General features: G+C 34.0%; 2 protein-coding genes across 4 annotated transcripts; both read left to right on the forward strand.

Annotated features, from left to right (window-relative positions):
• The first annotated feature begins 1,279 nt into the window (after positions 1 to 1,279).
• Positions 1,280 to 17,365, forward strand: LOC139865908 (triacylglycerol lipase 2-like). 3 transcript variants are annotated; one of them, XM_071854010.1, is made up of 10 exons: positions 1,280 to 1,474; positions 1,619 to 1,735; positions 14,551 to 14,691; positions 15,285 to 15,428; positions 15,598 to 15,741; positions 15,846 to 15,886; positions 15,998 to 16,077; positions 16,149 to 16,244; positions 16,355 to 16,704; positions 17,305 to 17,365. In XM_071854010.1, exons 1-9 carry the CDS (start codon positions 1,292 to 1,294, stop codon positions 16,675 to 16,677), a joined length of 1,269 nt encoding a protein of 422 aa, XP_071710111.1. In that variant the 5' UTR covers positions 1,280 to 1,291; the 3' UTR covers positions 16,678 to 16,704; positions 17,305 to 17,365. The 3 variants fall into 3 exon arrangements, with proteins under 3 accessions (XP_071710111.1, XP_071710110.1, XP_071710112.1); XM_071854009.1 differs by lacking the exon at positions 17,305 to 17,365 and having other exon boundaries at positions 16,355 to 16,815; XM_071854011.1 differs by lacking the exon at positions 17,305 to 17,365 and having other exon boundaries at positions 15,285 to 15,395; positions 16,355 to 16,815.
• On the forward strand, positions 17,146 to 18,114 carry LOC139865910 (mavicyanin-like). The gene is made up of 2 exons (XM_071854012.1): positions 17,146 to 17,400; positions 17,650 to 18,114. Exons 1-2 carry the CDS (start codon positions 17,244 to 17,246, stop codon positions 18,003 to 18,005), a joined length of 513 nt encoding a protein of 170 aa, XP_071710113.1. The 5' UTR covers positions 17,146 to 17,243; the 3' UTR covers positions 18,006 to 18,114.
• Positions 18,115 to 26,123: the final 8,009 nt, after the last annotated feature.

Raw genomic sequence — 26,123 nt, forward strand, 5'->3', positions numbered from 1 at the left:
TGATACAACCTACTTGTTTAGGTCGAGATTAGCTTTGTCTCTGCACGCGTTTACTCGTTGAAGTACTTTATTAACTCTTGCGCTCAAGGTGAGATCATAGTCCCACTTTTACTCTTTTGAACTTATATTTGGGATGAGAAAACATAAACGATTCTTTTGAATTAAGTGAACACAAGAACGGGAAAACAAACATTCTACATACGAGTTTAGAACAAAAATCCTCAATTCGATTATCATTAGTTACACTTGACGGGTGTAAGCGAGAACTTATGTTATATGGCCATATGGGTTGACAACCCTCATCTTTGACGGTTCGCTACCGTCTACGGATGAAATATATTTTCGAGAATCAGTGTTTGTTCTAGCACTATGGATGGGGTATACAATGGATGGAATGTTAAGCTTTGATAATTGGGTGCTCGTGAATATTAACTTTTAGAATGTATTACTATTATTTCAACTTTGCAAACCTTGTGGTTCGACTTACTTACTTTTACTCACTTACTTACTTAAACCTATGATTTCACCAACGTTTTCGTTGACAGATTTCTATGTTTTTCTCAGGTCTTGCACGATATGTGATACTTGCTTCCGCTCATTATTTGATACTTGCATTGGATGTCGAGTATACATGCATTTCATGGAGCGTCTTATGACTTTACTTTAAACCGTGTCGCCTAGATTTCATTTGTACTTATAACCTTGTAACTTAACTTTTGGTTGAACAATTCTTTTAAACTTTGGAAACAATCTTTATGTTGAAATGAAGGCGACATATTTTGGTCAAACGTTGTCATAAAGACTTATGACCAGGTAATGGGACCCATGTAGACGACGCCGTCACTTGACGATTTGTCGGGGTCGCTACACATGCTATCAACTTTAGATGTAAAGAAAGTTTGTCTTTTAAAAACGAATGCAATGTTTGTAAAATGTATCATATAGAGATCAAATACCTCGCGATATAATCAACTATTGTGAATTGTTTATAATGTATATGAACGTTCCTTTCATGAAGTATTAGTTTATGGTGTAACTAAACGTAAAATAATTACAGAAAGATAAAGTGGGTCATGGTGACCATCCTACCCTTGTGTCACCGAGAAAATTAAGGAAAAAGGGCTCTCTTCTTTCACACTTTGAGGTAAGAGTTCAGAAAGCAGACCGACCATAACTTTTTCCGAATTTTGTTCACATACTGACATTATATATTATATATACACGTAATTGCTACCTAACAGAATCCTATGTTTTTTTCATTAATAATCGATCTCGATCTAAAAGTTAAGTTATGGGTGAATTAGTTATGAAATTGATCATATGGGTGATTGTAATTATATCAATTCAAAAATATAATACATGTTTGGGTTCACGAAGACTGAGCTCTGATAGTTTGATTATCACAAACCCTCCCCCGCTCGGAATATGCGCCTCAACTGTGATCAAATACGGATACAAGTGTCAAGAAATTGACGTACGTACCTACTATCTTTTTCTAATTTTATTTACTTTTCTCAAACGATACCAAAAAAAAAAAAAAAAAAAAAAAAAAAAAAAAGAAATAAAATGTGATTACTAATTAACGAATTTGTGGTATTTAATTTAATTTAATTTATAGGTGATGACAGAAGATGGATACATATTAAGTGTTCAACGAATTCCCGAGGGGAGAGACGACCACGGGGGTTATCGGAGAAACAGACAACCGGTGTTGTTACAACATGGAGTTCTAGTGGTAATTTTTTATTTTAAATCTATATTTATCGCAATGATACTAGACATACATGATTATTTAAATTAATGTTTATATACAACAACAACCAAACTCACATAGGAGTATGGACAGTAGTCGAACTTGAACCCAGATACAGATGGATCGAATGTAAAAACGTAATAAATTTTTCAAATTTAGCACGAGTTAACACTAAATAAAATCCTTATTTTTTTGGTATAAAATTACAGATGGATCGAATGTAAAAACGTAATAAAATTTTCAAATTTAGCACGAGTTAACACTAAATAAAATCCTTATTTTTTTAGTATAAATTTTTTTTCCGGTTAAATCCGGGTGGGGCTCCTTTGTGATACACCAGAGCTGGAAATTTAGAAAATCCTTCGTATACTCTAGAATAAAGGAAGTAATTTTTTTCACTTAGACTGAAACACTGAAAAAGTAGAGGACGCATAAAAAGATTGCTTTCAAGAGGACCTGACCAATAAGTAGAAAAAATTTTAAATAATAAATAAAAAGAGTAAAAATAAAAAAATCAATAAAAATGAAAAAAATGAGACGACGTGAAAATGGTAGAATCAAATTTCCTGTCTGAAATTCAATTTAAACTTTAAACGGCAGTCAAATTGTTAAAAAATGTACGATTACTGTTGACTCAATTAATAGAGCTGATAATGTTCATATATCATTAGCAGATTTTATTTTATTTTTTTAAAGACATACATACTGATACACATACAACACAATTTTTTAAATATAAAACTTCAACCAATAACCTGCTAGAACTTCAACCAATAACCTCAAGTTTAGAAGACCATCTCAATACCTCTCGGCTAATAAAAAGTATATATTAAGGTAAAGTTCAACTTTGACATAACACTGATATTAGTATATATTTTCAAAATTGTATACTTTATTATTATTTTATATGTATGTATATAAATGTCTGCTGTGTTATTTACATAAAGTACCCAGTTGATATTCATATAAAGCTTAAGGTTTAAATATTACATACAATTAGATACACATGATATGTATACTTTATCTTAGTTTGTTACATATAAATATACTAAGCTCGTATATTAGCAATGTGGTGATTCATGTATCACCTCTCTTTTTATCATATACCACTGGACTAGATAAACCTTTTGGACACTTTTATCCTTTTCTTTGAGTAGTCATATCACAATCATTATTTTTCAACTTAATGATAGAAAGTGTTCAGCAAATTTATTGAGTGGTCTATGAAAAAAGAAAAGTGATATGCAAATTATTACCTTCCATACTAAAAATAGAGTTAAATATACTGTTAGTCCATGTTGTTTATTTAAAATTACATTCGTCATTTATATCTTTAAAAAAATACACGGTTAGTCCCTATGATTTTCCAAACATACGATGGTAGTCCAAATCCTAACTCCGGTTATCTTAGACCGTTAAATAAACACATGAGGTGGTCACATGATGAGTAAAAATGTAATTTAACAATTAAAACTTTATATTCCATTTGTAAGTGATCTATTAACAACTAAAACTATCAGAGCATCGGTGATAACGCTATTGGGAATTGATGTATCCTACATAAAATAGACCTTTCACTATGTATGAGTTCTTTCGAACCAAGATACATATGAACTATGGTTGCATATGGTGTGTATGTATATCGTTAGTTCAATTAGTCCATCTCAAAGTAGTTCTAAAAGCATGCACCATTTTGTCAAAAACTCGCTTACCCACATTTCAATTTTACATACAAAAATAGTAATTACCTTAGTACCATCATTTAATTCAATTACCGACATTTCGGGTATGCATCCATACACAAGTATCTACACCAAGATTTCAATTAAGTGAATTACTAAAACCAATAAAAAAAGTTGTCACGGAAATAAAAAAAATTCACATGATTGATCGAAAATTTGGGTTTCAAGAAAGGAAAAATCACTAGGCTACGTTTAGAAAAACCTGATCTATAAATTTCATCTTCAACAGTGGCGAAGTTGATCAGTGGATGGTAGTCCATTGTGGCCATCGGATTTTCACCGCTACCGTCACTGTCTCGGGTGTTAGCGATATTCATTGGTTGTTTGTGTTGTTTTGGTAGGTGCGTAATCACCGTCGGATTTCCCAAAAAGATATGATCTATGAATTTTAATGATACAGGACATACACAAAAGACGAAAGTACATATGTGTCAATAATTTAACGAAATAAGATAACTTGATCAGTTAGCATTTGGACCATCCTCGTGCGTTTGTAAAACCACGAGGACTACCATTATAATTTTTAAAAGATATGAACGACTAATATAATTTTGTATAAATTACAAGTACAACGGTGTAATTAACTCTTAAAAATATTAAAAATGCATCAACCTCTATCCGTGTTATATTATACGTCAAAAATGTTTTTGCTGTGACGACTAAGTCACATGATAATTTATGTGATTCATTCTCTTCATCTTTTAACATTTAATATAGTAGATATATAGTTTTTTTTTTGAAAAGCAAGCAAAAACTTTTATTTATATATCGGAGAGTTACAAAGCCCTATAAACTATACAATTTAATGAGTCCGAATATGGAAAATATACAAATTCATGAGTGAGGAGGTCATAGACACCCCGGAACTTGAGACATCAAGCTGGGAAGAGGCAACCAGACAGTACCGCACTTGCGATGACAAAGTCGGCTGACACTCCCCATTTAACCAAGTGAAAATGGACAACCAAGCCATGAATGTTCTGACGAATAGGACTTTGTTACAATTAACCAATGCCAGATCTCTGATGATTTGAGGAGATGTAGAAGACGAGATTGACTAGCCATTGATGCCACATAACAATTGATTTTTTGTGTCTTTTGGATATCCATGCGAATGACTGTGTTTGGATTTCGGATAGGATTGTGGCAACACACCATTCTTTTTTACCGAAGACCTTGAAATTCCGGTATTTTCAGATAATGTAAGTGGATGCCCATTTAATGGCTTACCAGATGTTAGTACCATTTTGTGACGTGGTGAAGGACTGATCACTTAAGATTATGTCACGAAAATTGGTGAAGGTGTCGACGGGGAGGTTCCACCATTGTAGGATTGATTCCCAGACAGTTGATGAAAGCGTGCATTGGAATAATATGTGTTCAATAGACTCTATGTGTAGGTTGCATAGTGGGCAGAGAATGGAGTCGAGATCAACGTCTCTTTTGTCGAGTTCTACACACGTCGGGATTCTCTCGTATAGAACTCTCCAAATGAATATGTTAATTTTTTGGGGTAAGAGTTTATTCCTTGGTGTCTTAATGGTGGAAGATGGTGTATCAAGTTTTAGGTTGTCGAGAATGGTGGCTAAAGCTTTTGTTGTATATATGCCGGATTGGTCTAAATTCCATTTCCAGGTATCAGGCTTATCGGAGAGATTGATGGTTGCTATAAGGTGATTTAGTTCTGTTAATTCGGTGAGGCACCGACCGTTAGGTGCACGGGACCAATTCCACGAAGTGGATGTTGTTGAGTTGTTTGTCTTGAGTCTTTCCGCATCTGTGGCGTTTTTATTTGATTCAAGCATATATAATCTTCGAAATTGATTACAAAATATTTATGTACCGCACCAGTTGTCATGCCAAAATTTGGTGTTTGAGCCGTTCCCAATATTTTTGGAAATTGAATTTGTGAAGTTAGCTCCGTATCTGTCTGCAGATTTCCCTGCTTTGATGATTTCGTTCCAAATTGTGCGACCTGCAACATTTCTAGAAAAAACGTTAGTAGAAACCCCCCCCCCCCCCCGTAAATGCTCAATATGATTTTAACCCAAAGCACGTTTTTTTCATTAAAGAATCTCCACCACCATTTGCAAAGTAGAGATATGTTTTTACAAATTAAGGACCCGATGTTTAACCCGCCTTTTTCATAAGGTAAGAGGATGTGTTCCCATTTAATCCAGTTTATTTTATTATCCGCTTCCGCCCCGCCCAAAAAAATTTCCTTCTTTTTGTTTCAAGTGTGTTAATTATTTTAATGGGTGCGTGAAATAAGGAAAAATAATATAAAGGGATGCTAGTGAGGACCGATTTGATTAAGGTTTAGCGACCGCCAAAAGAAATGTATTTCGCTTTCCAATCGGAGGATCGTTTATCGAATTTTTCAATGATTGGTTGCCAAGTGGAGGCTTTTGTGGAAGGAGTGCCAATGGGTAATCCGAGGTATGTGAAAGGAGTTGAGCCGGCCGAGCAGTCGATATAAGTAGCCATTTCCTCAACACCCTTTTTCGAGACCCTGATTCCGTAAAGATTACTTTTTTTGAGATTTACCTTAAGCCCGGAGATATTTTCGAAGCATTTTAATAATTTAGAGGTATTTTTTGCATTACGTTTGCTCCATTCGCCAAAGAAGATAGTGTCATCCGCGTACTGGAGGTGTGATACCACGATCTTGTCGTGTCCAACGCAGATGCCACGGAATTGGTCGTTTGCAATTGCACGTTTAGTGAGGATGTTGAGGCCTTCAGCGGCAATGATAAAGAGAAAGGGGGAGATGGGATCTCCTTGACGGATACCCCTGCCGGGAGAAAATTCCCTGGTCGGGGATGCGTTAATGAGAATGGAGATGGAAGATGAGGAAAGGCAAGCACGAATAAAGCCGATCCATTTAGTACCGAAACCCATGTATTTCATAGTGTCAAAAAGGAAGTCCCATTCTATGCAATCGAAAGCTTTTTCAAAATCAACTTTGAAAATGAGGCCTTTTTGTTTCTTCCTTTTGAGTTCATCAATTATTTCATTTGCGATTAGGACACTATCTAAGATGTTTCAGCCTTTCAGGAAAGCGGTTTGTTCAATTCCGATTAATTTGTGAATAACTTTTGAGATACGGTTAGCAAGAATTTTGGTGAGAATTTTATAGTAGCTTCCGATTAGACATATTGGACGATATTCGTTGAAACCGATTGGGTTGGCTTTCTTAGGAATTAGTGTGAAAAACGAGGTATTACAACCCTTGGATATTTTGGAGTTACACCAAAACCATTCAAGGGCATTGATGAGGTCGTCTTTAATCAACCACCAGTATTTCTTGAAGAATTTCATGTTGAAGCCGTCTGGTCCGGGGGCCTTTGAGCTGTCACAACCATGAAGTGCATCTCATATTTCATTTTCAGAAAAACGGGCTTCAAGAAAGAGATTATCCGTGTGGGATATGTAGGAGCGATTAGGTTCATTTTCAAAAGGGCAAATTCCTTTTCTTTTTTTGGATGTGAAATTTGTTTCGAAATATTTGAGAGCTTCGTTTTTTATTGTGTTAGGTTCCTCTGACCATGATCCATTTAGTGATATGCCCCGGATGTTGTTTTTGCTTATACGTCTTTTAATGTAGTTGTGAAAGTATTTGGAATTTTCGTCGCCCTCGAGGTTCCATTTAATGCGTGTTTTTTGTTTAAGCATGTTAGTTTTCTTTTTTTCTTTTTCACAGTATTGCATTTTATCGTTTATCCAAGATTTTCTTTCGGATTCAGTTAGAGGTCTAGATTCTGCGAGTTTTTCCCATTCATTGGAGGCGTTCAAGTGCATTTTGATTTCGTTGTCAAGGTTTCTTAGTTGTTGGCTACATTTTTTAAGTTCGAGTTTAACGTTTTTTAATTTATTTCGGAAGATACAATCTGGGCGGTTACCGGATACGGGGAGTAACCATGTGGCTTTTATGATATCATCGGCGTTTGGTAGGTTTAGCCAAGTGTTGAATACTCGTGTAGGTTTTGGACCGAAGTCGATGAATGAATTTTTGAGTATGATCGGACAGTGATCTGAGAGGTCCCGATCAAGGGTTTTTTAGGAGATGTCTGGCCATAGATTTAGGATATTTTCAGAGACAAGGAAGCGATCGAGTTTACTGAATTTCATTTTATTAATACAGATGCGGGTAAACTTCTTACCCCCTAGAGGTAGGTCGATTAAATTCGAGTTATTTATGAAGTTGTTAAAGTTATCAGCCCATGTTTGTTTAAAGTTACAGTTGAGGCGTTCGGATTTGGATCTGACTTCATTGAAGTCGCCAAAGATAATGTGGGGGACGTTGATGTAATTAATTAGGTTTGTGAGTTCTGCCCAAAATTTGATTTTTTTCTGGTGAGAGTGCGGGCCATATACGTTTACAATTACTATGTCAGAATTTTAACCCGCCCATGTCCCTTTAATGGCAATAAAGAATCCCCCCTCTAGGGCTTGTTCGAAGGAAAAAGTGGATGGATCTCAAATTAAGAGTAAGCCCCCTGATGCCCCAATTGCGTCTTTTTGTACAAATTGAAAGTTTGAGTTATACCAAAATGATTCAATTAGAGAGTCAGGAGATTGGGCACTTTTGGTTTCTTGTAGACCTAGAATAACCGGATTTTCCTCATTACATATTTTTTTAAGCCATTTTATTTTACCCGATTGTCCCACACCCCGAATATTAAGTGAAATGCAAGACATTGAGAGACTTACAGAGCGAGTAGGAGGATGGTAGATCAATGGTCTGCGGTCCAACGAATTCCCAGTTCCTCGCCGAATTCATGGGTGTCGATAGTGCTGGTAGAGGTCAATTTTGAGCGGGTCCCTCCTTTGTTCGGCAGCTTTTTAGACATGTTTCCCGAAGTTTTAGAAGATGACGTCGCCTTTCTAGAGAGGTGTGACAGTTTCAGCTTTTGTCCGCTTCTAGCACACTGTTTAACATACACAAATTTTGATCTAGAGCCTTTCTTGTTAAACTCAGAAGGTGGATTAGTTTGTGTGATTGGTTTCGGAGGGCTTGGTAACAGGTTGTCATGTGCTTTCCTCTTAAAGTATGTGTTATCGTAACTAAGGATTTTCGAACATGATTTACCCGTAGCCTTGGGTTTTTTGGTTCCTTTACCCTTTGATTTGTTTGTAGCGACAGACGGGTTGTAAAAAATATCTGTTTCTTCGATTATAGGCAGCTGGATGGGATTGATATTCGAAGTATCTTCTTGAACTTTATTTTTCGAAGGTGAAACCGTGATGTCCTCATCCTCAAACTCAGACGATGAATGGATATCAGTAATAGGATCGCTTATTTCACAGACAGGCTTAGTCGGATCATGATTAGGTGTGTCTATATTGGGCTTGCTGGGCTCGTGGGGAGATGGGTTAGGGGAGTCAATGGGCTTTTCAGCGATTAGGTTATTAATGATTTGGATTGGGCTTATAGGAATATTGGTTTCATAGACATTGGGCCTATGATTTACGCTGGAAGTTGGGGAGTTGGGCAGGGATTTATTATAGGGTTTTTGGTTACTGTGTAGGTGGTTATCATGTTGGGTATCCGAAACACGAGAATCATCTTGGATAATATGTACGTTATGGCTTCGAGATTCGTAGTTTTCGGTTGGATGGCAATTAATGTGGTTGGTTGGAAAGGTGGTTGCATTCATCCGATTTGAGGAAAACGAAGTGTCACTGGTATTCTGTTGGTTCGATGGTTCACCTGGCGAGCCACAATTTTTCGGTTGATTATGCTGGACATTATTGTTATTGGAGTTGAATTTTTGGTTGTCAAACGATTTAGAAGCGTGGTCATCGTCCTGTTGGTCACCGTCCATACACGAATCCTCATCAGAGATACAATTATCGGTTTGATCATCATCGTCCCAACATGATGACTCATTATCAGTGGAGTTGAAATCAATAGGTTGTAAATTATTTTCGTTCACATAAGCTAGAGTGATTTTGTTGTCGTGATGAATGTGCACAAGTCCATTGATGAATGCGTGATAATTTGTTTTGATTAGTGCCTTGCCAAGTGATAGATCCTGTGAACCTTTAACATCGACGGAGCAATTTTCGAGTTTGATAACCTCGCCCCAACAGTTTGTTATTTTGCTGAAAGTTACATCGGACCAACATGTGATAGGGACTCCCTTGATGTCAATCCAGACAAGTCGACCCGAAGTTGAATATTCCTCCGGATCCCAAGGTTGTATATCGTCTAGCCAATTCCAGAGTGGGTTTTTCTTGTCTCTTAGCATTTCAAGTGCTAGTCTTTTGTCCTCGTAAATGAGCATGACATCCCTCTCACCAAGATATTTCGATTCAAACCTGAGGAGATTTTCCGACTTGCAAATTTCATTGAAGTATTCTAGGTGTTCGATAACTTTAATTTTCCCGATTACGGCATGCCCAAGAATATCAATGAGTTTTTCATCAGAGGGTATATTGACAGAGAATTCTTTTGTGTGAAGCGAAGGCATAACGTGGTTTATGTTGTGAATAACATCGGAGTATTTGCGTTCATCGGTGAGGTTGGTTGGAATGGAGGTTGTATTCATAGTTGGGGGCTGGTTAGTGTGCTGTGTGTTGTGGTGGTTGACGGTCTTGGGGGTAGTTGAGGGTTGCGATCATGAGCTTTGTATGCAACAAGTAGCATACCATCAGCTTCCACCATGTTTAATTTCCGAAGTAACAGATCTATCTGATGGTTGTGCACGTTCTTGTATCGTACAAACCCATATCTTTTGCCATTTTTCAATCTTGTTTTCGGGATGTATACTTCAAAAATGTCGCCGTGTTTTTTGAATAAACCCCACAGGTTGGCGGCGGTCCAAGATTCAGGGAAGTTAAAGAAGAGGAAGGATGTGATGTTTTTGCTTATTGGGTGTGGTGGTTTATTAGGAGCTGTATGATTCCCGAATTTATGAATCAGATTTCTAGCTTGTTCCTGTTGTTTGAATCGTTGATAAATCATGTTATTTGCAGTGTTCAATCTAGGGTTTAGGTGAGGTTTAGAGTTGTTTTGGTGGCGGCTAAGATGTGGGAAGTCATCACCGATTTGGGTCTGCTTGGGATGAATCTGTTCAGAATGTTTGTTTCGATTCCTTTCCACCTTGACCCAAATACCTACGTTTTCCGGTTGATATTTGATGTGGTTGGTGTTATTCGATGTATGGGTTTGATAGTGGGAACGGTTTGCAGCAGGTTGTCGAGGGGTAAAGGGAGATGTAGGGATATTGAACATTGTAATAGATCTATAAAATAAACTAAAAATCAGAAGGAGATGAAAGAAGAATGCAAGAGTAATATGCCGGAGAGTTCACCGGAAAGTCAGAAGGTTGCAAGAGAGAAGGAGAGAAAGAGAGAGCATTGTATTGCATTCTATTTTTTCTAGTCGATATATAGTTACTAATACCTTAGTATGCAATTTGCAAAATTAATTATGTTTTGTATGCCGTTAAAGAGCAAAATGTTTTCTAGCATTAAAGATGTATTGAAAAGTCAATAGATTTCTTTTTTATTATTATTATTATTATTTTTTTTGTTTGAAAAGATGTATTGGACTTGTATACACCTTTAAACAATAAAGAAAGGTCAAGTCTAAAAAAAGTTTAGAAAAAAAATCCTAGATGAAAGGATAAAAAGGTTTGCTTAAAAGGGTAAAGTATGGAATTAATGTTACTCAGTAAATTGATGTAAAAATACTACATAGTTTTCAAATTAATAATCACGTTTTAGGTTTTCAAAGTCTTTATTTCTTAACTTTGACTTTAAATATTTTTATGTTATATAATATTTAATAAAATTTATATGAATGATAAGTTATATATATATATATATATATATATATATATATATATATATATATATATATATATATATATATATATATATAGGGGCATGATCAATGGGGAAGTAACTAATCGGGGGGAAACAAATTTTTTTTTTCGTTTTTTTGGAATTTTTTTTTCCGGCATCAAGATCACACGAAAATATGAACATTTAGAAAAGACACTTCGTGATGAATGTTATTATTTAGGCGGGAAAACGATCGACAAAAATAACATTCAAGATAATATTGTTCGTGAAGAATATGAACGTTTTTTTTCTTCATGTTTTGTGAAGTAAAATTTAGCCCGATTTAGAGTTTAGGGTTTAGGGTTTAGGGTTTAGAGTTTGGTGTTTTGGGTTTATTCCATAAACCCAAAACACCAAATCCTAAACCCTAAACTCTAAACCGTTCGTGTTAAAAACTCAATCTAAACCCTAAATCTAAACCCTAAACCCTAAATTTCTAAGCCCTATAAACCCTAATATCTAAACCCTAATAGCTAAACCTCAACATACGCTCGAAAAATACGATAATTGTTATATATTACTTCTTCGAGCGTTTTCCCGCCAAAACAAAAACATTTATCACAAAGTGTCTCTACTAAATGTTCATATTTTCATCCCATCTATATAGTGGTAGGATCAAGAGGGAATATATATATATATATATATATATATATATATATATATATATATATATATATATATATATATATATATATATATATATAGTGGTAGGATCAAGAGGGAAGCAACCATTCGGGGGGAAGCCGGGGGAAGCAAAAACTTTTTTTTTGTTTTCGTTTTTTGAAAAAACTTTGTTTACGAACATTATAGATGGGATGAAAATATGAACATTTAGTAGAGACACTTTGTGATAAATGTTTTTGTTTTGGCGAGAAAACGCTCGAAGAAGTAATATATAACAATTATCGTGTTTTTCGAGCGTATTTTGAGGTTTTAGCTATTGGGGTTTAGATATTAGGGTTTATAGGGTTTAGATATTAGGGTTTAGAAATTTAGGGTTTAGGGTTTAGATTTAGGGTTTAGATTTAAGATTTAGATTGAGTTTTTAACACGAACGGTTTGGGGTTTAGGGTTTAGGGTTTAGGGTTTAGGATTTGGTGTTTTGGGTTTATGGAATAAATCCAAAACCCTAAACCCTAAACCCTAAACTCTAAATCGGGCTAAATTTTACTTCACAAAACATGGAAAATAAAACGTTCATATTCTTCACGAACAATATTATCTTGAATGTTATTTTTGTCGATCGTTTTCCCACCTAAATAATAACATTCATCACGAAGTGTCTCTTCTAAATGTTCATATTTTCGTGTGATCTTGATGCCGGGAAAAAAAAATTTCAAAAAAAACGAAAAAAATAAAATAAATTTGCTTCCCCCGCTTCCCCCCGATTGGTTACTTCCCCATTGATCCTGCCCCTATATATATAATATATATATATATATATATATATATATATATATATATATAACTTTTATTAAATATTATATAATAATAAAAAAAATTACTAAAATCAAAATTATGCAATAAAGACTTTAAACAGTTAAAATATATGATTATTAAATTTGAACCGAGTACCCTTAAAAAAAAAAGATCTAGCTTACGCTTTTGCTTGGTAACAATGAAACACAAGTAAATACTGCGATATAGTACACTGTACATGTCCTATGTTGAGCTGTTTGTGCGTATAATTTCATAATAAAAAAACAGAATACTAGTACGTACAGTAATACTACTTCCTCGTCTCAATTTTAATGTCAATATAAAAAAACACACAACTTAAAATATATTATTATTACATTGTATTTGTTGTCATTTCAAACGGAGGAAGTATTATTTATTAAACGGATATTTGGTAGAGGTGTCTTCGAACATAGGCAAGATGAACTACCGCCTAGGATTCAAAAATTTTGAAGAGCTCAAATTTTTAAATATGCATGCGCAAAATAGTCAATTGAATTAAATAAATAATTGTCACTTAAAAGTTAAATACTATAGTTTTAATTTGTGAAATACATTATAAATATTAAATAGATAAATTTTAGCATTATCTTTTTACTGGTAAACTAAATAGACTTGTAGTGATATTCACTCTGCTAGTCTGCTTTCAGCAGCTCTACCTCAAATTTCGAGTTTTGTTTCAAATTATATTTAGCTACAATAATATATTGTGTTTGATATAGTAATACTAAAATTTTAATACTACTGAAATAACGTTGCATAAGTGTGAACGAATAAGTTTACAAACCGGTGTGAAATAAGACATGCATATATTTGCGTGATGGAACAGAAGAAGATTGGATCCCCTGCGTTAACGTTTTACTCGTGTCGTACGTCCCATATTATTTATTATTTTTAATATTTATCGAATTTAGTTTAAGATATATAGAAACACAGGAACACATGCATGATGCCACCTCATTTATTTTCATTTTGTCAGGATCAATAGGTGTGCCCTGGAATTTGACTATACGTTCTCTGTATCCAGGACGCTTGTTACCAAATACGTACATCTAACTAATTCTTTGCTTCAAACTTAAGTATAGACTATTATAGTCATTGATTTAGCAATATCAATCATCAAATAATTACGTGTTCATTAAATTACGTGTTCAAGTCAAGTTCAACAATAAACATAAACAATATGTATATATCCTTACAAAATATTGGTATCGGTGTGCATGAGTTACCTTCAAAAAATGAGGGGTTATATTGCGTGATCATTCACTCAAACAATATTGTACACCACAAAACTATAAAGTATATTTGTTCGTGTATGAGTAATAGGATTGCACCTAATTATATCACGTGTTTATCTATTTATTGTAATGAATACTGAATTGAGTATATTTCATTATTTTTTATAACCATTATCTATTACGAGTATCTACTATTCTACGATTTATAATATAATACGTACAATTTTAGATACCGACCCGAACGTCAAGGTTTTTATGGGCTCCATTTTTGTCGTTGGCCCAATACATCCAAAAGACCCGTGATGTGCCTTGATCATAAACTTTGACATCTAGCCCCATGTTAGTATGTTACTCCATGTAAACGAATTAATCTACAACTAAAGTTATACGTCATTCAGAAATGAAAAAAAAAATCTAACATTTTCATAACAAAGAGTACTAAAAATATGTACAAGTGTATATGTAGTTTGAATAATATTGTTTTGGATGTTTTGGATTCGTGCAGGATGGCATGACATGGCTGCTAAATTCTCCAGAGCAATCTCTTGCTTTGATCTTGGCGGATAATGGTTACGATGTTTGGATAGCCAACACTAGAGGAACATCTTTTAGTCGACGCCACATTTCTATTGACCCCAGCAAACCTGTATGTACTATTTTAATTATGCTATATATTTCAAAAATTTCAATTTCATTGGATTGCACAATTCAAGTGTCGTGAGGGATGGGTATTTGGTCAAAACGGATGGGGTCACTTTGGGTGACTAGAAACACTATTTTAACATCAATTTACCATAATGATTCAACAGGTTATATATCTTAAATCTTAATAACATAGTGTATAACTTATCACGAGTGCATGTGAATAAGTTGTGATGTGGTCCAGCGGTTGGTGACCTTGGATCGGTTTCAAGGTTTCCTCCCGGGCAGCGATGGAGGCGGGGTTATTATCGCTGCATCGGCATAGTCGAAACAGGAGATGATCGCAACGGGTGGTTTAGTCCCCGGGGTGATCCCAATCGCTCTTCAAAAAAAAAAAAAAAAAAAAAAAAGAGTGCATGTGAACTGTTTCAATTAACTTTCCTTTTTATCCGTTGATTAGAGATTAGAAATTAGAAAAGGAAAGATAATCCTGAATGGAATTGCTCAAAAGATAATGAGTTCATACTTCATAGTTTAGAGTGCATAATTTATACAGTAGTTTTTTTCTTATTCAAACTGTCACAAATTAATTTTTAGGAATTCTGGAATTGGACATGGGACGAGATTGCTGCTCGTGACTTACCTGCTGTTATCGCGTTTATCTTCAACCAAACTAACCAAAAGATTCACTATGTCGGCCACTCCCTGGTAGAACATCTATTGGGCCCGAAATTATATATGGTTGTAGCGACGTATTTTGTATCAACAATTGACCTATTCATTTCATAGTGCTTTACCAATGGAAGTACTAGCTTTTCATACTACTTTATGTATTCAGTACACACCACGTACTATAACATGAAGTACACAACTCTTTAATATAATTAACGCTTGTTCCCAACATACATAGGGAACTTTGATTGCATTGGCATCTTTCTCAGAGTGGAAACAAATAGACAAGATGAAATCAGCTGCATTGCTTAGCCCAATCGCTTACTTGAGCCATATGACCACCCCCCTTGGTATCCTCGCTGCCAAAAACTTTGTTGGTGAGGTATGTAGCTAGGTATTCATTTATAATCAACTCGTTTCCCGTGTCAAATAGACAAGATAAAATCAGCTAACAGGTTTATTTATTTATTTATGAATTCTGTATAGGTCACAATAGTGTTTGGGTTAGCCGAGTTCAATCCAAAAGGGTAAAACAAATGGATTTCCTCTTGTCTTTGTTGATCAACGATATATATATTTTACCAACTTAAAATAATTAAATATTAACCACACTATGGATTTTTGCATTAAACATACAGTGATGACGTGGACCGTTTCCTCAAAGGCCTTTGTGCAGATCCAAAGGTTGATTGTTATGACTTGATGTCTTCCATTACAGGTTAGATAATATAAGCCATCAATTTGTTATTTGGGTGTATTTTATCTGATATCATCATTCTTATGCCATAGGTAAAAACTGTTGCCTCAATGCTTCAACCGTTGACGTTTTCTTAAGAAATGAGCCTCAATCTACTTCAACAAAGAACTTAGTTCACTTGGCTCAAAGTAAGTAATTTGTTTATACTAATTGCACACAAATTGTAGTCACAAATTTGTAATGACTGAAATAAATAGATACTGTTTGATCAAATATCCATGCATCTGTTAATTTGCAGCTGTTAGGGATGGGGTTTTGGCAAAGTACGATTATGGAACTCGTGCATTTAATGTGGAACACTATGGGGTACCAAAGCCTCCAATTTATAATCTCTCGAACATCCCGACAGATTTTCCTCTGTTTCTTAGTTATGGAGGACAAGATGCTCTTTCTGACCCTAAAGACGTTGCTACTTTACTCGATGATCTTAAGATGCACGATGAAGGAAAGCTTAGTGTGCAATATATCAAGGATTATGCTCATGCTGATTTTATCATGGGTGTGACAGCTAAAGATGTTGTTTATAACAAAATCATCTCCTTTTTTCAGAGAAACCAATAAGAATATATAGTGATATTAATTGCAACTGTACGTGTTCTCGATCTTTTGCACGCCCTCTAAATGAAAAGAAGTTATCATTGATTAAGTAGCACATTCCACAAGGAACAATTGTTTGTTTAGTTTGTTTTACACAATGGATGGAAGGAAGTTTATATCATCTGTTCATTTTCTTGAAAATGAAGTTTACCAAAAGCATATAATAAAGTCATTTATGATAAGTTTCAAAGGCAAGCAAAACTCTAACAACTCAGCCTACAATAATGTTTTGCTTAAGCCACAATTAATATGTCTGTCAGTTGATTTTACGTTGAACCTACCAAGTACCATAATCAATTGCCAATTGATCATATCTTTAAGAAAAAGACATTACAACCATTCCATAATTGACAATACAGAACTACCCAACCAACTTGCTAATCTTAGGGGCAAATCAGTAAATGAGAGTAAAGATATGTGTATGCATTTGATTCACCTTTGTAGTATATATATAGCTATACAGATACCAACTTCTGTTTCACATACACAAATCATTTGACCAAACAAAATTGGGGAATTTTTCATACAACATGTCCTTTTTCATGGGTTGCGTTGTGACGCTATTAATGTTATTGAAACAAAGTTATGCAGAACAACATGTTGTTGGAGGCAAACAAGGATGGGACGAATCAACAGATTTTGACACTTGGGCTTCTGGTGAAACCTTTAAAGTCGGTGACACATTAGGTACATATTGTATAATTTTAATTTAATATCTACTCGACTTTTACGATTGTATCAGTGCATTTGAAAATTGTTTTGTTTCAAGTATTTATATATGCTTAAATGGAGTAAGCATTTACCAACCTACTTAATTTAAGTACTTACAACCAAAATCATGTAACATGTAAACACGAAATAAGCAACCCCCTTGTACCATAAAAAAAAATCGTTGACTTTGAAATTGAAGTGGTTTTTTTGTTGGTTTTTGGGTAGTATTCAAGTACAGTCCAATGCATACTGTTGCGGAGCTTGGTAGTGAGAGTGACTACAAGAAATGCGACGTGGGATCAGCCACGAATTCAATGAGCGACGGGAACAGTGTAGTGAAGTTAACTAAAGCGGGTACTAGATACTTTGCATGTGGTACAAGTGGACATTGTGGTCAAGGTATGAAGGTCAAGATTACTACTGTCTCGGGTTCTTCTTCTGGTTCCGGTTCGTCATCACCATCATCGTCATCATCAAATGCATCACCAACTTCAACTTCGGGAGCAACATGTGTTTCAGGATCCTTTGTTTTAGCCACTGCCATTTTTGTGATGTGTTATATGATGACCATATTATTTTAAGGCCTAGTAATATATTTCAGCTCATTCGTTTTGATATCTAGATAAATATTGTTCATTGTATACTCTCGTTGAGAACTAGAATAAATATTGTTTGGTGATATGCCTTTTATTTCTTAGTATTGAACGTTGAACTATTTTATTGAACTCGTTGATTTTTTTTGCTGTTGGTCCCTCCATTATACACCAAAAAGCAAATAGCGTTCATCCGGATTTGTTTTGGCTAACATCATCCTTCCATTATCTCATTTAAACATACCGAGTCACTCCGTCAACCATCCGTTTCAATGGGACGTTAAGTGTCATCACGTGCCTGAAACGTGATGAGTATTTTCGTCATGTTTATCATCTGGAGCTATTAAACGAGTTTTGGAAACCTTGCTGCCTCATTTCATTATCACTCGTCACTTTCATCCTTTCATTATCCACTCTCGTAAACCCTAAATCGAACACAATTGCAGCCATGTCTTGGCACATTCGCAAACCAGATATCGATCCAAATTGGCCGTCGATGATATATACGGTATGTATTTCTATACTTTAAATTATTCAAATTTGGAGATTAAGAGCCCTAGAATCGATTAAACTCTAATTATATTTCCACACAATTATTTGCATATTGTTAGCCTGATTTGTTCACAAATATCTTACATCATGATGGTTATCTAATGAAAAAAAGACTGAATTGGTTACACTCGTGTTCAAACAACATTTGCAATTGTAATTGGCATTTACAATTATTTACATTTGTAATTGTAACTGCCATTGTTACACCCATTATTGATCAAATAGCATTACATAATTCCAAACAAAAGTGTTACGTAGATATAGCAAACACAATCCACATTACATAATTCCATTACATAATTCCAAAACATTGTTGATCAATTACTAAGTAATATATAGCAAACACAATCCAGCTAACAATGAACATTAACTTTCAACTTTTAGCACTTTGTTCTTGATTTCTAAGTCATTCATAAACTGCAGATATCACTGGATTCGGAGGATCGTACCAAGCAAAGAAGGTGCAACTTGACCTTCTGTACCATATATAATCCATCACATTAATTATAAATCCTAACATAATACTCGAATATATGTTTTACAAATTGGGTTTACTCCACTAACGTGTGATGCACAACAATAAAACGACGACCAGGGTTTGCACCAGTACATGATATATGAACTACAGCAGCTCGTCCACACCAGCAATCCATTGCGAACAAGTTATTGCTCAAATGGAGGTTAAATCGAATTGGGGCTTTTTCTAGGGTTCTTGATTTTGACTTGTGAAATGAGAGGGAAGCAGCTTATATATGCCCGCTTACTACCAGGAAACGAATGAATATAACGAGAATACCTATCACGTTTCACACACGTGATGGCACTTAACTTCCAATTTAAATGTATTGTTGATGGATGGACTCAGTATGTTTAAATGGGATTATGGAACGATGTTGTTAGCCAAAAAAAAAAAATCGAAGGAAAGCTTTTGGTGTATAATGGAGGGACTAACGGCAGAAAAAAAGTCGAATCCATTTTTGAGACAAGATTCACAATAATCATTTAAGATTTACAATAAGTCGAATCCATTTTTGGACTTATGGACCAAGTTGTATCTTGAAAACTATGTTTTGTCCATGAAAATCAAGTCAACTTTGGAGACTGAGTTGAGCTTGGTGACCAAGCAATACTTGATGACCAAGTTGAAGTTGATTATAAACAAATATGATGCTTTCATTCTCAACTCGCTAAAAGTAAACAATACACTTCAAGATTTAGTGAGAGTCTTTGTAAGAGTGTATTGAGTTTAAGAAAGAGTTGTTAGTTAGTTATTTATGTCATTGTAACAATTTGTGATATAATTAGCTATCGGGTCTATTTTACTGTACAAATTTATGATATATTGTATTTCCTCTCTTTGGAGGTCCGTGGTTTTTCTCCTGCTTTGAAGTTTTCATGTTAAATCTTGTGTTGTGACCTGTTCTTTTTTTTTTATCTGTTTTTCACTGAGCAGGATGGTGGGAATCAATGAGACCGTAATTTCTCAACACAAATTAGGGTATGATTTTACTTTTAAATGTTTGAAATTTAAACGGAAAAATATGTTTGAAATATGAATACACTTGAAACTTATAAACTAAGAATTTTTCTAAATGTAGCTCTAAGGGCAACACTTAAGCATTTAATTTTTGTATTGATTCACTTAGTAATTACTTCTTAGCATATTAATACACATGAATCTTCACTCCATTATATTAAGAAATTAAATTGTAACTAAAATCTCTATTCAATAATGCTGTGTATATAATAATTATAAAAACAAATTACTCCAACTCTAGCCTTTACACAATTTGATATTCCGGATAATGAGGTGTCTAGAGTAAATCGGTTGGATTTGATTGTTGGATTTTTCGAACAGTTGCCAATTTATTGGGACCAAAAGGATCATGCCTCTCCATAAAAGGTGTACCTGACCACTTGTCTTGGATAATAAATTGTGTATAAACCCCCATCTTAATAACTAAATTACATAAATAAGCTTCATTTCAAATTCTCCCGCTCAAGGAATGACCCTAGGTTATATTTGCACATGCTAACCTATAGGAAAGAAGAATAGATTTAGACCCAACACATATAAATTAAATAACATGTTGACCTTGTTACACGACAAACGTAACCGACTTTTTGAGCGATATAAGTGTTGTTGACCTTTCGGATATAGCAACAATGTTGTAGTATTCAGAATTTAGGGTATTCAAGTCCAAGCACTACAGTTATTCAAAGCTTTAAGAAAAAGCACATCCACCTCCGATGAGTGTTGTGTATGTGATGCGTTCGTGCGATATACATCTTTTACCCTCTAAATTTATATTTGATTCAAACACTACAATCAAGCACACATAACTAACGAGCACTTAGAACCCGGTTATTATAGCACTTTAATGTAAGTATTTTAATCAAGTTCGTCCCAAGAGACACGGTGTAAGTCAAATATTTGAAACTATCAATTGTCCTAGGGTTTGTTTGATTGGGGGGTTTCGATTTATATCGACTAACAACTAAAACTTGCACAATTAAACAAACTTAAATTTATCAATTAAACTAGTAACAAGAAACAAGTAATGAAGTATTAAGACTTAACAAATTAACTAAGACGTGTTCAGTTATCTAATCCTCTCTATACTTGGCTTGCCCCATTTTGCCTATTTTGCTATCTCATTAGTTGTTGAACTATTAAATATTTAACATCACTATTAAACCTCAAATCAAATGATACTCCACAAACTCACATAAGCTTTATATCCTAAGATCGAGTTAAGCATGATTTGGTCATTGAGATTGAGCTTGGGTTGAAATCACTTAAAACCCCCAACTATCGAAATCACTCAAGATATAATCGGCATTACTATGTTGACTAGAGGCCAATTGAAAATCAACCTAGATTAAGAACACAATCACTTGCAATTCCTAAGCTAGTTGTCTAGATCACCCAAGGTGTTGAAGCACATATTGATTCACTTCTTAAATTACTAAGAGAGCTACACAACATATGTAATCAAAGTCAAGCCTAAAACAAACTCATAGCAATGGATCTTTAGCTAACTCAACAACACATGATCATGTAATTCATTCAAACAACAATAATCAATTGATTTGGGGCAAACACTAGCATTAGAGATTCACAGATAAGTAAACACAAGAGATTTAGCCAATCATAGCTAAAATTAAACTAATAATAAGCATAGAAATGTAAATCATCATCATCTTCAAGTTATTACAAGTAAACAATGCAAAATATGAATAGTAAAGTAAAGATTGTAGTGACCCGAACTTTTCCATGTTTATATATATTAATTGAGATTGATATTTACATGACTAAATGTTTCCAACGTGTTAAGCAATCAAACTTGTTAAGACTTGATTAAATGAAATAAGTTTCATATAGACAATTGATCACCCAAGTTGACCGCCGATTCACGAACGTTACAAATTTGTAAAAACTACATGTTGTGGTATATATAGACATATATATATGGTTGACATGAGATTATGATGAGTAAGTATCTCACTAAGTATATTAACAATGTGTGATATACATAAGAAATGAGATTACTAAGTTAAGAAACTCGAAATGATATATATAACGATTATCGTTATGATAACGTCTACTAAATACATATGTATCATATTAAGATATTGATAAACTATATTTAACATGATAAAATGATATTTAAATATATCATTAAGTGTGTTAACAATGAACTACATATGTAAAAACATGACTACTAACTCAAGAATTACGATACGAGACTTATATGTAACGATTATCGTTGTAACGATATTTTAATGTATATATCATATTAAGAGATATTCATACATCATAATATCATGATAACATAATAATTTAACATCTCATTTGATATAATAAACATTGGGTTAACAACATTAATTGAGATCGTTAACGTAAAGGTTTCAAAACAACACTTACATGTAACGACTAACGAAGACTTAACGACTCCATTAGAATGTATATACATGTTGTGTTTTGATATGTATTCTTACACTTTTGAAATACTTCAAGACACATATCAAAGTACTTCTACTTAACAAAAATTCTTACAATTACATCCTCGTTCAGTTTCATCAACAATTCTACCCGTATGCACCCGTATTCGTACTCATACAATATACAGCTTTTAGATGTATGTACTATTAGTATATACACTCCAATGATCAGCTCTTAGCAGCCCATTTGAGTCACCTAACACATATGGGAACCATCATTTGGCAACTAGCATGAAATATCTCATAAAATTACAAAAATATTAGTAATCATTCATGACTTATTTACATGAAAACAAAATTACATATCCTTTATATCTAATCCATATACCAACGACCAAAAACACCTACAAATACTTTCATTCTTTAATTTTCTTCATCTAATTGATCTCTCTCAAGTTCCATCTTCAAGTTCTAAGTGTTCTTCATAAATTCCATAAGTATAGTTTCATAAAAATCAAGAATACTTCCAAGTTTGCAAGTCTACTTCCAAGCTTTCTAATCCATTCCAAGTAATCATCTAAGATCAAGGAACCTTTGTTATTTACAGTAGGTTATCTTTCTAATTCAAGGTAATATTCATATTTAAACTTTGATTTAATTTCTACAACTATAACAATCTTATTTCGAGTGAAAATCTTACTTGAACTGTTTTCGTGTCATGATTCTGCTTCATGAACTTTCAAGCCATCCAAGGATCCTTTGAAGCTAGATCCATTTTTCTCATTTCCAGTAGTTTTATCCAGAAAACTTGAGGTAGTAATGATGTTCATAACATCATTCGATTCATACATATAAAGCTATCTTATTCGAAGGTTTAAACTTGTAATTACTAGAACATAGTTTAATTAATTCTAAACTTGTTCGCAAACAAAAGTTAATCCTTCTAACTTGACTTTTAAAATCAACTAAACACATGTTCTATATCTATATAATATGCTAACTTAATAATTTAAAACCTGAAAACATGATGAACACCATAAAATCGGACATACGCCGTCGTAGTGAAACCGGGGGCTGTTTTGGTTTGGATAATTAAAAACTATGATAAACTTTGATTTAAAAGATGTTCTTCTGGGAAAATAATTTTTCATATGAACATGAAACTATATCCAAAAATCTTGGTTAAACTCAAAGTGAAAGTATGTTTTTCAAAATGGTCATCAAGATGTCGTTCTTTCGACGGAAATGACTACCTCTTTAGTAATTGACATGTAACTTAAATTTCTGACTATAAACCTATAACTTTTCTGATTGGATTCTTAAATTAGAGTTAAATATGAAACCATAGCAATTTGATTCACTCAAAACGGATTTAAAATGAAGAAGTTATGGGTAAAACAAGATTGGATATTTTTGATCTTTTTAGCTACGGAAAATGTTTAACAAATCTATACAAATCATATCCTAGCTAACTTATATTGTATTATACATGTATTCTAATATATTATGTAATCTTGGGATACCATAGACACGTATGCAAATGTTTTGACATATCATATCAACCCATGTATATATATATTATTTGGAACAACCATAGACACTCTATATGCAGTAATGTTGGAGTTAGCTATACAGGGTTGAGGTTAATTCTAAAAATATATATACTTTGAGTTGTGATCTAGCCTAAGACGTGTATACACTGGGTCGTGGATTGATTCAAGATAATATATCGATTTATTTCTGTACATCTAACTGTGGACAACTAGTTGTAGGTTATTAACGAGGACAGCTGACTTAATACACTCAAATCTTTAAAACATAATAAAAATGGTTGTAATTATATTTTGATCATACTTTGATATATATGTACATATTTGTATAGGTTCGTGACTCGATCCGTGGCTAAGTCTTATTTCTGAGGAAGGAAATATTTGTGAAAGTGAGTTATAGTCCCACTTTTAAAATCTAATATTTTTGGGATGAGAATACATGCAGGTTTTATAAATGATTTAAAAAATAGACACAAGTACGTGAAACTACATTCTATGGTTGAATTATCGAAATCGAATATGCCCCTTTTTATTAAGTCTGGTAATCTAAGAATTAGGGAACAGACACCCTAATTGACGCGAATCCTAAAGATAGATCTATTGGGCCTAACAAACCCCATCCAAAGTACCGGATGCTTTAGTACTTCGAAATTTATATCATATCCGAAGGGTGTCCCGGAATGATGGGGATATTCTTATATATGCATCTTGTTAATGTCGGTTACCAGGTGTTCACCATATGAATGATTTTTATCTCTATGTGTGGGATGTGTATTGAAATATGAAATCTTGTGGTCTATTGTTACGATTTGATATATATAGGTTAAACCTATAACTCACCAACATTTTTGTTGACGTTTAAAGCATGTTTATTCTCAGGTGAATACTAAGAGCTTCCGCTGTTACATACTAAAATAAGGACAAGATTTGGAGTCCATGTTTGTATGATATTGTGTAAAAACTGCATTCTAGAAACATATGTCGATGTAATATATTTCTATTGTAAACCATTATGTAATGATCATGTGTAAACAGTATATTTTAGATTATCATTATTTGATAATCTATGTAATGCTTTTAAAACCTTTATTGATAAAATAAAGGTTATGGTTGTTTTAAAAATGAATGCAATCTTTGAAAAACGTCTCATATAGAGGTCAAAACCTCGCAACGAAATCAATTAATATGGTACGTTTATAATCAATATGAACGGGACATTTCAGTTGGTATCCGAGCGTTGGTCTTAGAGAACCAGAAAATTTGCATTAGTGTGTCTAATCGAGTTTGTTAGGATGCATTAGTGAGTCTGGACTTCGACCGTGTTTTCTTTAAAAATGATTGCTTAACATTTTTGTTGGAAACTATATATTATTAACATATAAATATTATGTGATATATTAATATCTTAACATGTTTGATATTGTGTGATAGATGTCTACCTCTAGCACAAATCCCATTGACTCACCTAATAATAACGAAGAGTCGAATATATATTGGCAAGATTCACAAGTTCCCGAAGAACCGGAAGAAGAGGAAACGGAATTGGAAGAAGAGGAACCGGAAGAAGAGGAACCAGAAGAAGAGGAACTGGAAGAAGAAGAGGTTCCGGAGGGGGGAATAGTAGGAACCACAGAAAACCGGTCAAATAAAAGAAAATCCTCAACCAATAGACCAAAGTTAATAATGGTCAATGGTGTTTCCGCTAAGGAAGCAAAATATTGGGAAAATTACCAATTTTCTGATGAATCGGATCCTGATGAGGATTCCGATGATTATATAGAAATTACCCCGACCCAATTTAATGAGGCAAAAGAAAATAATAAGGGAAAAGGCATCAAAATAGAGAAATATAATTCCGACCCCGATGAACTTTATATGTACCGTCAACACCCGTATTTTCAATATCGTGACAATAACTCGGGAACCTCTAAACCACCAGGTTTTTCTAAACCAATGTGGAAAATGACGGCTCGTATTAGAGGAACATCATATATCCCTAGAAAATTAGGAAAAAGAACCAAGTCCGAAGAAGAAGAAACCAGTGATTCAGATTAGAGGG

The sequence above is a fragment of the Rutidosis leptorrhynchoides genome, chromosome 9, assembly GCF_046630445.1.
Source record: "Rutidosis leptorrhynchoides isolate AG116_Rl617_1_P2 chromosome 9, CSIRO_AGI_Rlap_v1, whole genome shotgun sequence".
Classification (NCBI taxonomy): domain Eukaryota; kingdom Viridiplantae; phylum Streptophyta; class Magnoliopsida; order Asterales; family Asteraceae; genus Rutidosis; species Rutidosis leptorrhynchoides.

What these genes read in the sequence shown, in the direction of transcription:
- LOC139865908 (XM_071854010.1), top strand. Translation starts at nt 1,292, where the DNA reads ATGGGTGAATTAGTTATGAAATTGATCATATGGGTGATTGTAATTATA. An exon ending in GCCGAGTTCAATCCAAAAGG is followed by an intron (nt 15,887 to 15,997) that starts GTAAAACAAATG and finishes TTAAACATACAG; the next exon opens with TGATGACGTGGACCGTTTCC. An exon ending in CTTGATGTCTTCCATTACAG is followed by an intron (nt 16,078 to 16,148) that starts GTTAGATAATAT and finishes CTTATGCCATAG; the next exon opens with GTAAAAACTGTTGCCTCAAT.
- LOC139865910 (XM_071854012.1), top strand. Translation starts at nt 17,244, where the DNA reads ATGTCCTTTTTCATGGGTTGCGTTGTGACGCTATTAATGTTATTGAAA. An exon ending in TAAAGTCGGTGACACATTAG is followed by an intron (nt 17,401 to 17,649) that starts GTACATATTGTA and finishes GTTTTTGGGTAG; the next exon opens with TATTCAAGTACAGTCCAATG.